The sequence below is a fragment of the Protomyctophum bolini genome (assembly GCF_963924005.1).
Source record: "Protomyctophum bolini genome assembly, chromosome: 4".
In the NCBI taxonomy this organism is placed as follows: Eukaryota; Metazoa; Chordata; class Actinopteri; order Myctophiformes; family Myctophidae; genus Protomyctophum; species Protomyctophum bolini.
The window spans coordinates 32,715,840-32,731,786 of NC_137865.1; the positions used below are offsets into that span (position 1 = coordinate 32,715,840).

Consider the following 15,947-nt stretch of genomic DNA (forward strand, 5'->3'; position numbering starts at 1 on the left):
ACGACCTGCTCTACCTCTTGAGCCACAGTCGCCCCTATGGGCATCGATCAAGAGGACGTCCCACATTAACATACGTGGATGTACTCAAGAAAGACGCAGGAGTGCAAAACACCAACAAGCTGACCAGATGTATGGAAAACAGGGATGACTGGATGCGACGATGGAGGGCTGAGGACGACCTATAGAGACAATGTGTCGCATCGCGACACATGGTGAGCTTGTAGATCGCCTATTTTCAAATGGCAGAAATGTATATAGGGCTGGTGGTACCTTTTGTATAATAACCAAATGTAAGTAACTATACGTTTTCAGGTAATTGTAGTGTAGTGCACTAAAGTATGATATTTTCCTGTAGTTCCTGTAGAGATGTAGTGGAGTAGAAGTAAATTTGAAAATACTCCAGGTTAAGTAAAAACACTTCACCCTTTTTGCAACCAGAGTTGCCCCCCCCCCTTTTGATTTACATCAAAAGGCCATGTGAGCTCAAACCCACAATTCAACATTTTGGTTTTAAGATGTTGATATTAATTTTGTATTCATCATTAGGACCCCAAATCACACCCTAGAAAGCATGACATGCCTGTCATAATTTGACCCCCCTGTATCAGGATGTAATAATGTTTGGGAGGCAAGAAACACTTTCCTGGGGTTTTTATGTGGGTAATTTGTGTTTTTAGACATTTTAGTATTGTGATGTCATGGACACTGGGCTCACTGCTGGATTACTACAATGACCATAATGCTTTGCTGCACTCACTCCACCTTGTGGAGAGGGAGAGGGCTGTCTTACTGAGACAACATGGTCCAGGAACGAAGTGAGACCAATGTCCATGACATCACTGGCCACTTTGAAATACAAAAATATCTAAAACCATGTATTACACACATTTAAAAAAACAAAACAGGAAAGTGTTTCTTGTCTCCAAAACCTCATTAAAATAAGATCTGGTTGCAAAAGGGGTGAAGTGGCCCTTACAGTACAGTAAATGTACTGAGCTACTTTACACCACAAGTCAATATGTTGATTGTCGTTCAGCAGCAGCAGGCAGCAGCATGGTGGTGGATTTCAGCTTAGCTCACTACAGTAACTAAATGACACTTTCTTCCTGACAAACGACACACTACGCTACTGCTTTGCAAATGCACGTCTATCTAGTGCCCCACATCCAGGCCAACACAGATTTCTCGCTATTACAGTTTCAGATTAATCTGTGTTTATTGTCTTTTTCACTGAGCAGGTTGCGCAGACAGATTGGACATGAAAAATGATTTCTCACACACACACACTGGGCCGATTCATGAATACATAAAGCAGATTCAGCATTGCTGATGGAAGGTGGAATATCACATTTTATCACCCAGTGCTGTACAACATATCCGCTCAGTGACTAACAGATGATTCCAACTGCTCATGTTATGTGGTATGGATTTCAGATAAGTTTTCATTTTTTTCCCTTTACACAGTCCACTGTGATTTCTACTTTGAAAAGCTGAGAGAGATAATGGCCAGTGACAGCAACCTAACACTAGCCCACTGACGCTAACCCAAAATCTGGCAGCAGAGAGGAAGGATACAACTCTTAAAATACCCCCCTCTCATGTGGCCTTAATTTGATCAGGGAAACCAAACTGGGGGGGCAATGCTCTTTACACTCGTATAGTTGCACACATTCACACATGGGAGCTGCCTGGGACAATCACAGCTTTGCACTGTTGACTCGCAAGCTAGCTCCACAGGAGCAAAATGACGTTAAGTGCCTTGCCGGAGGGAATCTCCAATGTGGTTACTCTTTCATCGTCTCAATGTCGTTGGTGTGACTGTGACTGAACTCAAGCGATCCCTAAGCCAAGTCTCTAACTTCTACATGAATGCCACCCCCGCCCCAAGAATAAGCACAAATCAGCCGTTTTAGGGGAGATTCACACTAACGTCCTGGTGCGCACTCTGGACCACTTGGCAGATGTTGTGGTATTGTGAATGCTGTGTACCGTTCCCCGGAGCAGATTACCCAACCGTTCCTGGGACCGCATGGAGTTAGTCTCAGGACTGATTGAAGTGTACTCGGATACGGATCAGTGAAATGCCAAAGCATTTAATGAAGTCAATCAAGGCCAATGTCAATCAAGGCCAATGTGAATCGTGGCCAGCGGGGAGACCAGGCAATCATTTTCGGGAACAGTTTGAATCAAACAGACTCAGTGTGAATCTGCCCTTAAGACACTGAAGCATAAGTGAAACAATAAAAGCACACATTACATGAGGAACAAAAGTAAAACAACAGACCTTAATCTTCCACGGGGGGCGTGTCCGTGGGGATAGCCGTGGCTGTGGGACCTACGGGGGATGGGCCTGCTGTCATCGTCCTGTGTGTGGTGGAGCGACGGCGAGCGAGAGTGGGACGATCTGGAGCTGCCTGTACTCTGAAGACTGCTGTCCGGGAACTCCCCATGACGACTCTGGATACACAACATGGGACAGAGAGACAGGAGGTTTGGAAAGTGATCAGAAGTGTGATATTATGCTTGTATTCATATCATAGACTGTGACGTATGCGGAGGTGCCGTTTACGCCTCTGCGTTTCCTCTGCTCTGACGTCGCTCACTTCACCTCTGCGTTTTCAACCGAGCTTCTGCTGCATCGCGCCTGCTTCAGTTTCTGAAATCCGCCATTACACTCACTCCCTCCGTCTTAGAAATCTATTTCTCTTCAGAAGCTTTAATATTGTCACCTCAACACAGCATAACATCAGAAATGACCACAGAATGTCTGCACTGTGTTCAATCATGGCGGATAGCACCTACTATTATTCAGAGAAAACAGCCTTTTAAAACGGGCCAGAAACAGGAACTGGACTCCAGTGTTTCCTTCTTCCAATTGGCTACGGCCGATCACGTGACACACACGTCGATGCACTGCAAGGCATGTTGGGTTACAGGTGCATGATGGGAAGCAGTGTTTATATTTATTTATTTTAAAGCTAGATGTGAGCGCGTCAAAGGTGTGTTAACCTCTAGTGTGTTACGACCCCCTTGGTGTCAGGTGACTGTATCCAACACCATAAATAATTGTTCAGATAAACGAAACAAAAAACAATGGAAACACTAACCCAGAGAGTCGCACCCACACACACACACCCACACCCACAGACACCCATACCCATACACACACACACGCACCCACACACACCCACACCCACCCACACACACACACACCACTCCTCACCTCTCCCAGGCTGCTGTGCTGCAGGGCGGGCAGGCTGCGGAGTGAGGGCACGGGGGAGTGTCCCTGGCGTCCTCGCATCTCCCGCGGGCCCTGCCCGACGTGAGCGTGGCTGATGTGGCCGTGGTCAGGGTGGTGGTCCCCGTTCAGGTTGTTGTCGCTGGCCGAGCGGAGGAGGGAGCGGGGCGAGGGCAGGGGGCCGGGCGTCACGCGACGCCGGGTGGTGTAGGAGGGAGACTCCCTGAAAGGCACTGGAGAGAACAAGCCAGTATGTTATGTTATGCTTAATGGTATTTAGTTATGTGACATGGACATCACAATCACATTGCACATTGCAAGACTAAATTGTTTTTGTATCCAAAATGAGTTAATAGCACAGGCAGACTCTTCACATATTATAGAGCATGTCCACAGGAGGCTTTTCTAAAAATACCATAACACTTTAGTCTAAAAGCCCAATTAAGTAGAAAAAAAGAAATAGGCACTAGCAAAATCATACCCATTACATTAATTTGTGAAACACAAGAAACAAAAGTCATTCAAGTAACCGGTCAGAAAGTATAGTGAGCACAGTTGATTTGATTTCAACCATAGTTTGAGTCCTCTGTAAAACACATTACCACCAGTCTCTAATTTTAGAACTGTAATAAGAGTTCCAAAGGTTACATCACAGCAGAGCAGAGCCTGTAATGCAGTGGTTCCCAAACCTTTTAGCCCGCGACAACAAAAGACAAATTAGACGTTTGCCCCGAGACCCAAACTAATGAAAATAGCTGATCTACACGATCACAACGTTATGGGCTTGCAGATCAGCTATTTTCACTATAGATTTTTTTTTATTTCTTCATGAAGTCATGAAAATAAAATAAATCAGCGACCCACAAATGGGTCCCGACTGTTTGGGAGCCAGTGCTGTAATGCACCTGCCGACATAGCTGGGCTTAATGTGCACGTTAACGCGTAAGCGTGAAATGTGCACACTGCTCCCTGTGCACCATGTGGACCATGTCGTCTCAACTCAGCTTAACCTTTTAGACATCTACAAGCTCATGGCGCGGGTTAAGCCTCGTAATGCCAGGTGTTGAAATGTAGACACCCTGTATACACTTAAGGCCAGACGGGGAGGGACGAGTGGCACAGGCGCTCTCGCCTGGATCAGCGACAGGTCTGGTCATGAGGGCGCGCGGGACAATCCCACCATAATCCCACCACAATCACTCTAGTCGCCCACGGGCGTGTGCACGAAACAATCACGTGTGTGTGTGCTACAATTTTACGGGACCGCGCCCGTGAAAATACGCTTGCATTGTCGCCCCTCAACTTCTCTGCATGTCCCAAATAAACACACGCCTCTCATTGAAAATGAAATATTGGGCGCGCCAGTCGCTGCCCATTTCAAAAGGCCTTTAATATACTGTATGTTGGTTTGTTTACTGTTGAGTGACAAAACAATGTTGGATATTAATAAGATAATCATCAACATAATTTGGGGAACCCCCCTGGGCGTCCCGACCCCCAGTTTGGGAACCACTGATAACAGCGACATGGAGATCCTCTTTTAGTTTTCTTGTTTTCTAGTTGTCTTTTTGTGATTTATTTGCGTCTTCTGAAATGACAAAATGTCACCAAAATAGATTAAAAGACAAGACGTTATCTTGTGACAGGAACATTTTACTGTAAGAAAGACTAGAATATGCTAGAAAGGAGATGTGCCTTGATGTCTGCCAATTTGCCAAATCCATTCACAGCCCAAGTATAAAAGCAATACAATGCTATTTTGCCTGCACGCAAAATAGCATTAAATTAACACTGGGGCGACTGTGGCTCAGGAGGTAGGGCAGGTCGTCCAATGATCCATGCGTTGGTGGTTCGAATCCCAGTTCCTCCTGTCTACATGTCGAAGTGTCCTTGAGCAAGACACTGAACCCCTAATTGCTCCTGATGTGCTGGTTGGTGCCTTGCATGGCTTCCGTTGCAATCGGTGTATGAATGTGTGTGTGAAAGGCGCTATATAAATGCATCATTTAACACTCAGAGTCCCCTGAATCCCAAATATACATGTTGTTACTGCTTGGATGCAATTATTGACTAGATGTATCTGCATAATTCAGTGCTGACAGATTACTCAGTTCAGCAGTTGGGTAGTGTAGTACTTCCTCTATACACTAGATGGCAGAGTTTTCCTTTGTGTTTATGTTCACATGGACAGACAGGAAATACCCAAACCTCTTCAGCAATTCACCTTTAGCAAAGACAGGCTCATTCATTCCAATGTAAATATCATGAATTTTACACATTAAATACTGGTTCATTTTTGGAACCAGACTTTCAAAATCTCTTCCAAATCCGTCAACAAGGCCTGCCATATGCACTGGAAGAATATGTGTGTGGCATTTCTTTTTTAAAACAATGTTTTATCATACAGGAAAACTATTGGTGGAGAGGTTTGTCTAATTATTATGCTTAGCTGTGATTGGACCATTGCAGTTTGGAGAGGGGCTATAGCTATAGGTCAATTGCTGTGTAGATCTGTCTACACAGCCTCACCTCATTTCAGACAGACAGACAGACAGACAGACAGACAGCGTGCGTGCGTGCGTGCGTGCGTGCGTGCGTGCGTGCGTGCGTGCGTGCGTGTGTGCTACTGTTTAACTTACCAACATCTGATACTTTGTGGATCTTTATAATTTCAGCCAGATCAAAGTTTCCTGCTATGATAGCCACCTGGGGAGAGGAGAAGAGAGATAGCAAAATGTTTTTACAAAATGTTTTTTTTACATTGAAACAAGTAACATTACCATAATGTTAATGAATCCCACTTATCATGCCTATTTCTTCACATGGATCTCAACCCTCCCTCCTTCTCAGTGTATGTTAAAGGTTGACTGAAGCCCACCCATGTGTAATATGTATGTTAAAGGTTGACTGAAGCCCACCCATGTGTAATCTGTAGGTTAAGGGTTGACTGAAGCCCACCCATGTGTAATCTGTAGGTTAAGGGTTGACTGAAGCCCACCCATGTGTAATCTGTAGGCTATATGACGCAGCATTGTGGGTACTGTGTAAAGCCAGGTCGTGCATTTATTTTTAGATATTTTCGGGGGGTATATTTTAATAGTCCACCAGACAGGAAACTGAGAGAGTCAGGGAGTGACTTGCAGCAATGGTCCGATGGGCTCATAGTCAGGCATCAGATCCTGCATGTGGTACGTGCCTTAAAACCACTCGGCTGTTTGCGCACAGGCCAGCTCATCCTGTGTACAAATACATTAACTTTGATCTGCCCAGCTAATCTGTGTCAATGTCAATTCGACACAGACGTCATCAAGCTGCCAACCCATGCAGCAATTATAACTACAGGCCAGATTGACATGCATATTCAGTAGAATCCGCAGTTTTGCTAACTCAGAGTTGAATAAACATTATACTGTGTGGGATTTGTGTGTGTGTGTGTGTGTGTGTGTGTGTGTGTGTGTGTGTGTGTGTGTGTGTGTGTGTGTGTGTGTGAGTGTCGCGACTTGGCCTGTTGTAGCACCACCATGACGCTGATTTGAAAACTGTCAAGTGGCATTTCTTCCTCGGCCTAGTGGAAATGTGAGTGCACACACGGAAACCACACGATGTGTTCATGATTTGCGGCATTTTGTTTGAAACTCCTGGCTTCCTGCGAACTTTGGAAGCCAATATTAACCAATCAGGATGGAGTCTGAAAAAAGACCAGTTTCCTTGAATGTACTGTCCAATTTTCTTTTTACACCAACCGGCCTCCTGGTGGCGCTATAAGAGGCCAATGTGAAAACCTTGGGGCAGAGGTTCAGCTGTGGCATTCAGGGAGTGTGTGTGCAGAGTATGGCTGCGATCAAGCCAACGGTGACGGAGATTAGCTGTCCACGGACGGATGGACACACGGACGGACGGACGGAGACACACACACACACACACACACACACACACACACACACACACACACACGGACAGACGGACAGAGTGCAAAACATACTCTCTCTCTCTTGTGCCTTTATTGATAGTTACAGTGAAGACGGACAGGAGAGAGGGTAGGAGAGAAGGGGAGAGACACGCAGCAAAGGTTGTCATGAACAGGACTCGAACATGCAACGCACTGTCAGGCCAGAGCCTATATGTGGCATGCGCCTGGACCCTTAGTTTTAAGGGTAACTGTATAATTGCAATATTACACTCGAGGGTGTTAATTCTTATTGTCATTAAAGGATAATTCCATTCTAGGTCTTTCTTACCTTTGTTTGTAGTTGTTATGTCCCCACCAAAGAGGTCCAGGTGTTTTTTAAATATAATTTACATTATGAAGAGAGGATATAATTATTATATACAAAAATAATAATAATTTTGAGCGATGGAAATAAGCGAATTAGCACAACACCCCATAGCCCCATTCAATTCCCATTCAATTCAATGCAATTCATTTAGGGCTTATGGTAGGGGAAATAGCCAATAAGGAGCTTTTGCACAAAATAACACCTGGACCTCTTTGGTGGGGACGTAACAACTACAAATAAAGGTAAGAAAGCCTTCTAGCATGGAATTCTCCTTTAATGCACTTCTGCTCTGCCTTTTCAGAGTTCCTGCAGCATCGCAGGCATGCATTAATGACGATAAAGAACACCCTCTTGTGTAATATTGCTTAAATAAAACAGAATAATTGTAATTGTATATAAACCTGAAAGGCGGTCTGGCTGTTGTAGTTCTTTATTTCTTTATTGCCTCCTCGGAACAGCAACACGCGGGCACAGCTATCCTGAATGACAAACAGACAGAACAGACAGTGTTGAGATCAATCTTGAAAAGCCATGCTTGCTTACGTTTTGCACGCTGTATAAACACACACACACACACACCTGGAAAGTGCAAACACTTTTGCAAGTGCAAATCACAAACACACATACAGTAAAGTATATTACACGCGCAAGCGCACACACACACACACACACACACACACACACACACACACACACACACACACACACACACACACACACACACACACACACAGAGATCTATGAGGCTCCATTGTGGGCCATCAAAGGCTCTAATTTCAAGTGAACTCTGTAGGAGACTAGGAGTAAGAGACAGACAGACAGCCTGTAGCTATGCATACACATACACAAGAATAGCAGGATGTAAAGGGTCATTCATCAGGTGTGCGTGCGTGCAGGCATGCGCGTGCATGGGGGTGTCTACCATGACGCTGTGCCATTAGGTTTGCCCTTTATAGCACAAGGCCACTTCACTGATAAAAGTTCAGTTATTTTCATAGCTACTGTCACAACTCATGAGCATCATAATTAGGGAACAGAGAAAGTCCTAGGTTCATAGGAACCCTGCATGTGACAGCTGGATGTGGAGAATGGCCCGAAGCACCATCTCTCTGTCAGAAGGCCACATGCAGTCAAGGAAGCCGTAGGAAGCAATGAACCCCTAATCATTTGAGGAGACAAGTTCACATACAAAATTGCCACAATTAAAGGATGGCTATTTGGAAAATATTTCCTATGCAGTAACCGACTCATACATCTTTTTAGAATGCTGGAATGTCTCTCAATCATGGTCCCAAAAATGAACACCCGCCAGGACTGTATTTTCAGTCGTGAAATTGTTACAGAAGCCCAGTACAGTCAAATTTGTCTTCTGTGACTATATTATGAAGACCATTCCGGAAAGGAAAATTAAATACATATAGTATACATACTCACTGTACTGTAGATCATATTCTGCCATGCTGCACATGTCATTGCGCCTATTACGTAATTCCATCAGTCATCAAACCATTATATTCAAACAGCTATATGTATTCAGATCTTAATTGTATTGCAAATCACGGTGATCATGTGAAAAGACGTAATTTTGAAATGGAAATCCCATTATCTTGTGAGTATATGATGTTCTCAAGGTTTATTTTTCACTGTACTGTATTTACTGTTGTAAAGCAGCACTATGGGCAGCAATCATAAAGCAGTTACAACTTTGCACGGTGGCGGTAAATGTATTAAAATAAAAATTAAGTAAACTATTAACATACAGTACTAGTGATAGAAAATCACAAATAACCAAGCCAAAAGCATGTACTTGCAGGTATCAGGGTACCTAACCAGGCACATATGCACACATGGCATCAACGCATGGTGTTGTGTGCAGGCGCCCTACACTCTGTCTTTCGTTTTCTTTTCTTTTATCCCCCTGTTCCCCTCACTGTATATATACTTTTTTTCCCTTTTCGCTTCCTATATGATGAATTCCTGTTCTGTTCTTTAACTACATAGAAGTGTCTATTTGTTTGTCTCTAAATGTTTTGATGAATTGAACAATGTGGACCCTGTTGTAAACAAGTGTAAGGCTTAATTGGGTCGTCCACTCACAGTTAACAGTCTTTGTATTGAGTTTGTGCTTGAAATGTACTGTAATTCTGCAAACTGTTAATAAAGATTTCAATCAATCAATCAAAACCTGAAGGAGCTCAACATAGAAGCATTTGAGTGGAGACGTCTTCTCGATGTATCACACGCACGCACGGCACAACTGTTTGCTGTCTTTTTCATCCCCTCCCCCCTCTCTATACATCTCCCTCTATACATCTCCCTCTCTATACATATCTCTCTCGTGCTGTATTACTATCTTTGCTGTCTGTTTTGGGAAGTGGAAATTGTGATGGCTGTGGTCACGTGTATCCTACAGTGTATACAGTATATTAAGTATTGATGTCTTGCTCCCTAGACCCCTGCTGACAAGTGCACAAACACACTGCAACCACACACACACACACACACACACACACACACACACACACACACACACACACACACACACAGTGTTAATTACACTACAGGGTAATTAAGAAAACATTCATTTTAAAGAGATAAATGTCACAGAGCTAAGATTCAGTGAATGATAGGATCGACAGAACGAAGTGGAGTGTGGTTTAACCCCCCCCCCCCCCCCCCCCCCCCTGTAGACTGGTCTACTACGGTCTCTCTGCCTATTCCCACTTTACCCCAACCCCCCCCATCTACTACTATCTCTCTGCCTATTCCCACTTTACCCCAACCCCCCCCTCCTCCTCCCTCTGATCCTGATATACCTGTGTCCACTCCCCATCGTTCTCCAAAACCCCCCCCCCCCTTGTGTATCCACTGCCCCTCTCTCCCCACCCTCTCTGACCTCGACCCCCCCCATGTTCCCCACCATACTTATTTCCAAGACAATACTACCAACCATAGTACAGGTCCCCCCTAGAACGGATCTATCGGAAGTAGAGTTCCCCTCCCTGACCCTACCACCACAGAAGAGCCCACCACAGAGGCAAACACGAAGTAGGAGAGCCAATCCAAATGGCACGCCAAAACCCCAGAGGACTGACCACAACAGGACGGAACCAACAAAGAAGAAGACTACACAGGACCGGACCCAGGACACAGAAGCAGCCCCTAGGAGGACCAGGACAGACCCAGGAGAGAACCGAGAAAAGGAATCAGATGAACCAGAAATAGACGAGCCAAGGACCCCAGGGGAAGTCTACAAACACATCAACACCGGGAAGAAGAACCAACGTTGGAGACTATTCCCAAAGAAAAGCATCCTCATCATAGGAGACTCAAACATGAGCCAACTTCCATCTCTGACACGACCAGATCTGCAAGTGGATTGCTACCCAGGAATGGGCTTCCAACATACGAAGGCCCTACTAGAGAGGATACCGAGCAACACCACTGTAGCCTATTGCATCCTGTCGGTTGGGATAAACGAGAGAGGCCACGCTCCAAAACAAGCGCAGAGGGCATTGAGAGAGGCCATCGCAGCAGCACAGAACGCATTCCCAACTGCAAGTATCCATGTCCCTTTAGTCAACTACTCAACTAATTTCTCAATAAAGGATAAGGATAACATGAGAGAGCTAAATCGCAATATTGTTACCTATAATTACCTCCCTAAATTGGATGACAGGGAGTTTAAAGTGGTTCCTGATAACGTACATTGGACAACAGAGACAGGCAAAGCAATGCTTGTAAATTGGCTTACTAGTTTAAACTTATAGACCCCATAAACCCAGAAAGGAGGGGGGGCAAGTCAAACATAATTAATCTGTCCCATTACTTCCAGCCAGATCAACACCAGACCGAACTGCTGGAAAAGGGACTTTCCTTTGTCCCGACACTGGATATCTATAAACAACAAACCAACAGGTTAAAGAAAGACCTTTCTCAGTATCACCGCAGATTGAAACTAGCTACACACTTTGGAATGGACCAAGGAACGGAGATACTGCCTTTTCGACCAAAATCAAGCTGGGAACCGTCTGAGAATTTAATCCCAAGCAGTCTTAAACGACTGATGCAGAAGGACATGAATACGGTAACACGCATACCAGGACACATTAAGGAAAAAGATAATCTCACAATAGAACAAACCAGGGCACTTAGGGAACTAATCAACAACAAACAAATCATTATCAAACCAGCAGACAAAGGCTCCTGCATAGTAATTATGGATAGACATCAATACCTTTTAGAAGGTGAGAGACAGCTCAACAATCAGGACCATTATAGGCAATTAGACCAACCCATTTACATGCAGACAGCTACGAAGGCCATAGCCATCATAAACAGTCTTAAGGACAAAAGGCACATAAACGCCAAACAACACCAATACTTAATAGGACAGGATAGCCCACGGGCTAGGATATTTTATCTTTTACCAAAAATACACAAAAGCCCGGATTCATGGACAATACCATATGAAATTCCACCCGGGAGACCAATTGTGTCGGACTGTGGCAGCGAGACGTATCAGACAGCAGAGTTTATTGAATATTTCCTGAACCCACTGTCGATAAAACACCCCAGTTTTATAAAAGACACTTACGATTTTGTGGACAAAATTAAAGCTATTAAAGTAGGAAAGGAGGCCCTTCTATTTTCAATAGATATAGACAGCCTCTACACAAACATTGAAACAGAATCAGGACTCCAAGCAGTCAGGGAAGTCTTTAGTAAATACCCAGACACAAGTCGACCAGAGGAGGAAATACTCCAATTACTAGACTTAAATCTAACCCAGAATGATTTTTCCTTTAACAACAAATTCTATTTACAAATCAAAGGCACGGCCATGGGAAAGAGATTTGCACCATCTTATGCAAACATTTACATGAGCATATGGGAACAGACCGCACTAGAAAAATGCAGACTTAAACCGACACATTACTATAGATTTCTAGATGATATATTTGGAATATGGGAACATAGCCAAGAAGAATTCCAGGAATTTATTGATGTTTTAAATAGCCATCATAGATCCATAACGATAAAATATGTGACACACACAGAAAGGATTGACTTTCTTGATGTAACAATCTTCAAGGGCCCAAACTTTAACACAAATGGGAAACTAGACTTAAAAGTATTCTTTAAAGAAACAGACACTCACGCCCTATTACACAAAACGTCATTCCACCCGACACACTCCTACACAGGAATAGTCAAATCACAACTACTAAGATTCCATAGGATTTGCACGCAAAGAAGTGATTTCAAAATAGCTTGTAAAACTCTATTTAATGCCCTCAGACTAAGAGGATACACTAGGACCTTCCTCCGGAAAGCCCAAAAAACCTTCTTAGAAATAAAAGTGCGAGATACAGGCCCCAAATTGGCCCTGATAACCAGTTATTCAACACAGAGCACACTAGCCAACAACAGAATAAAAAGGAATTTTGAGAACCGAACAGACGATCTTCTAAAAGATTATAAAATTATATCGGCCTACAGAAAAAATAAAAACCTTAAAGATTATCTAGTACACAGCAAGCTAAAAGAAATCAACACACCAGCACGCCAGGGACCAGAATACTTCAAACCCAAACAATTAGTAAAAAATAGAACCACAAAACGCGTCTTGGAGATTAAACAACAAATAACAGCCAGAACCAGCAACTGCATTTATTTAATCACATGTGAAAAATGTGGTTTACAATATGTCGGAGAGACAGGTAAAACAATAGGTACTAGGCTGGGACGACACAGATACAATATTAACAATGCCAAAAAGACAACCACAAGATTGGTGCAACATTTTATGGCGCACGGCATTGGAGCTCTAAAATGCGCTGGACTTCAACACAATCCTAACTGGACAGTAGGACAAAGACGTTTTAATGAAAAACAGTGGATTAAGAACCTCAACACGGATTTTCCTCGAGGCTTAAACATGCCTAAAATTAGATCTTGAACACTAAAAAACTTAAACTCAGGATTAAACTGGAGAAATCTAAAAGTGATTGGATCAGACTTCCTTCGGATACATGGCGAATGCATTTATTCCTTGCATTGTGCCTACACATGTCGCGACCTGCGGTCGCGACATGTGTAGGCACAGTGCACTGAAATCTTTTAATTCCCCCCTGTAGACTGGGGGTTATGGGTTTATGTGCTGCTGATGAACGATCGATATGTAATTTAACTGTCCCATAATCATCACCGTGACTCTGATGACTCTTCTATATTGAGTTGCACGCACGCAGCCACGCACACGCACGCACGCACGCACGCACGCACGCACGCACACACACACACACACACACACACACACACACACACACACACACACACACACACACACACACACACACACACACACACACACACACACACACACACACACACACACACTGCAGAGTAATTGAACATGCAGATAGTTATGCCTGTGTACTTATATAATTTGAGGCTGAACTAATCTGATGGGCTCTACTGATGCAATTTGTAAATTATATATGTGTGCCATCTCTCACTTTGATGATGTGGCCTATAGGCCTAGGGGCAGTGGTTCTCAACCTTGTTTTTTATTCCAAGGTCCCCCATAACTCTCATATACAGACCAATCAAAGGGTCTATTTGGAACCCTATCAAGGAACTGTCAAATTGTCAAACAAGGTGGGTTATCATGCCCCCCAGAAATACACTTCTAATCAGTGTTTCCTGATTGGAAAAAGTGTGCTGAAAATGCTGAGCTATGTTGTCCCATCTACCATTGTTCACTGCACTGGCTCCCTGTATGTTTCAGGATCGAGTTTAAGATGTTATTTTTTGTTTTTAAATCCCTTCATGGGCTAGCACCTCCTTATATTTCAGATCTTTTAAAATTGTACGTCCCAGAAAGGTCATTGAGATCAGCAGACAAGGTCCCGAAGTCCAAACTGAGACTTAGGGGAGATCGTGCCTTTTCTGTAGCTGCCCCTAAACTCTGTTCCTCGCCCCTAACCCCATCCCTGACCCTATGACCCTAGCCCTAACCACATGCGACGCCACGTAGCCGGAGTAATGGGATGTCGGCATTATGGGCAGTCCCGGCACGCACACATCTATTTCTGATGAGGTTACTGGGCAGAATGATCATTTTTTCCACAGTGTTTTTCTACTTCACAAAAGGTGAGGAGCTAAACGTGGCTATTAAGCAGTGAGCACACATTAGTGAAATTAATATTAGGGAATTAACAAGCATGAAAATTCAAGCAGGTGTGCGTGGGTGTGGTGTTTTCCCCTCCATTAGGCTGTTTAACAGGGTGACATATGCATTTATAGTGGAATTCTGTGTATTGAAAAATGTATTCCACTACAGACTGTGGAACAGGGGCTGACCAGCTGCCCCATATACCGGCTACCCAATGGTGATCGTGGCTTAATTGACCTAGCCTGGCTAATAAGCCAGACTAATATCACACAACCAACAGCTGATTCGGTCTGGCTTATTAGCCAGGCTATAATTGACCTAGACGATGACACACTGGACTGGCTTGCTGCTACGGAGCTGATAGGTCATTGTCAATGGCATTTTTAAAACAAACATTGAACTAAAAACAAACATTAAACCTGTATATAGGAAATCATCATCATGAAGGAGGTAAAAAAGGAAAAGAAAACATATACTGAGGGGAAAAAACACTTAAAAAAAGTGTTTCTACAGAAACACTTTTACTCTTCCGAATGATGGCGTGAAAAGGCATTCAAATGCAACCTTGAGTTAGAATCACACCCGTGTGAACTTTGTGAAGTGAGGGGCGCTCTTATCACCATACATACAGCATCTCATTCCGGCCAATCACAATTTGCGTCCTCACTTTACATACTTTACTCAGCCAATCAAATCATCGCTACGGGGTGCTCAGCCAATAAAATCATCGCTATGGGGTACATAAAAACACACAAAGCTGGGCATAGCACCCCTCAAAAAGCTTATTGTAAATTATTGGTGTTGATGTACAACACTGATGTACTGTACTGTGCTGACTTGAATAGTAGTTTTGCAGAATTGAGAGATCATGATAATGTAGACATTTCTCCTAGAGTTGCATTGTAAATGTGTGTAAACATGGGGAGATCTTTAATAGATGTGGATCATGGACTATGATGTCAGTCATCTTTGACATACCTATGGCTCCAAATGTGAGCAATGTCTTAGCCCGGTCTGAGGCTCTGAGCCCCATTGACTCTCATAAAAAAAAAGTTTAATATTTAAAAAACATGTGTGACATTAGTTGAAGTACACTGGCAGGGTGCATTCAATGCTTGGCGTTAATCAGTCCAGTCATTTGCGAGATTAGCTCTGGACCATGCAGTGTTGGGCATCGTTACTTTCTAAAGTAACGTCGTTAGGTTACTGGATCTGGATTACTGCCCATAAAAAGAATCCCTTACCGTTACAG

The 15,947-nt window shown here is 43.7% G+C and overlaps 1 protein-coding gene across 1 annotated transcript in view; it reads right to left on the bottom strand.

Moving 5' to 3' along the window:
* Positions 1-15,947, bottom strand: part of shank3a (SH3 and multiple ankyrin repeat domains 3a) — a gene marked incomplete at its 5' end in the record, with an annotated part of 258,696 nt that overhangs the window by 117,606 nt on the left and 125,143 nt on the right. The window contains 4 exons of the mRNA XM_080761381.1: positions 2,285-2,457; positions 3,224-3,471; positions 5,878-5,944; positions 7,917-7,994. Coding sequence (XP_080617507.1) covers positions 2,285-2,457; positions 3,224-3,471; positions 5,878-5,944; positions 7,917-7,994 — 566 coding nt within the window. The remainder of the gene's footprint in view (positions 1-2,284; positions 2,458-3,223; positions 3,472-5,877; positions 5,945-7,916; positions 7,995-15,947) is intronic.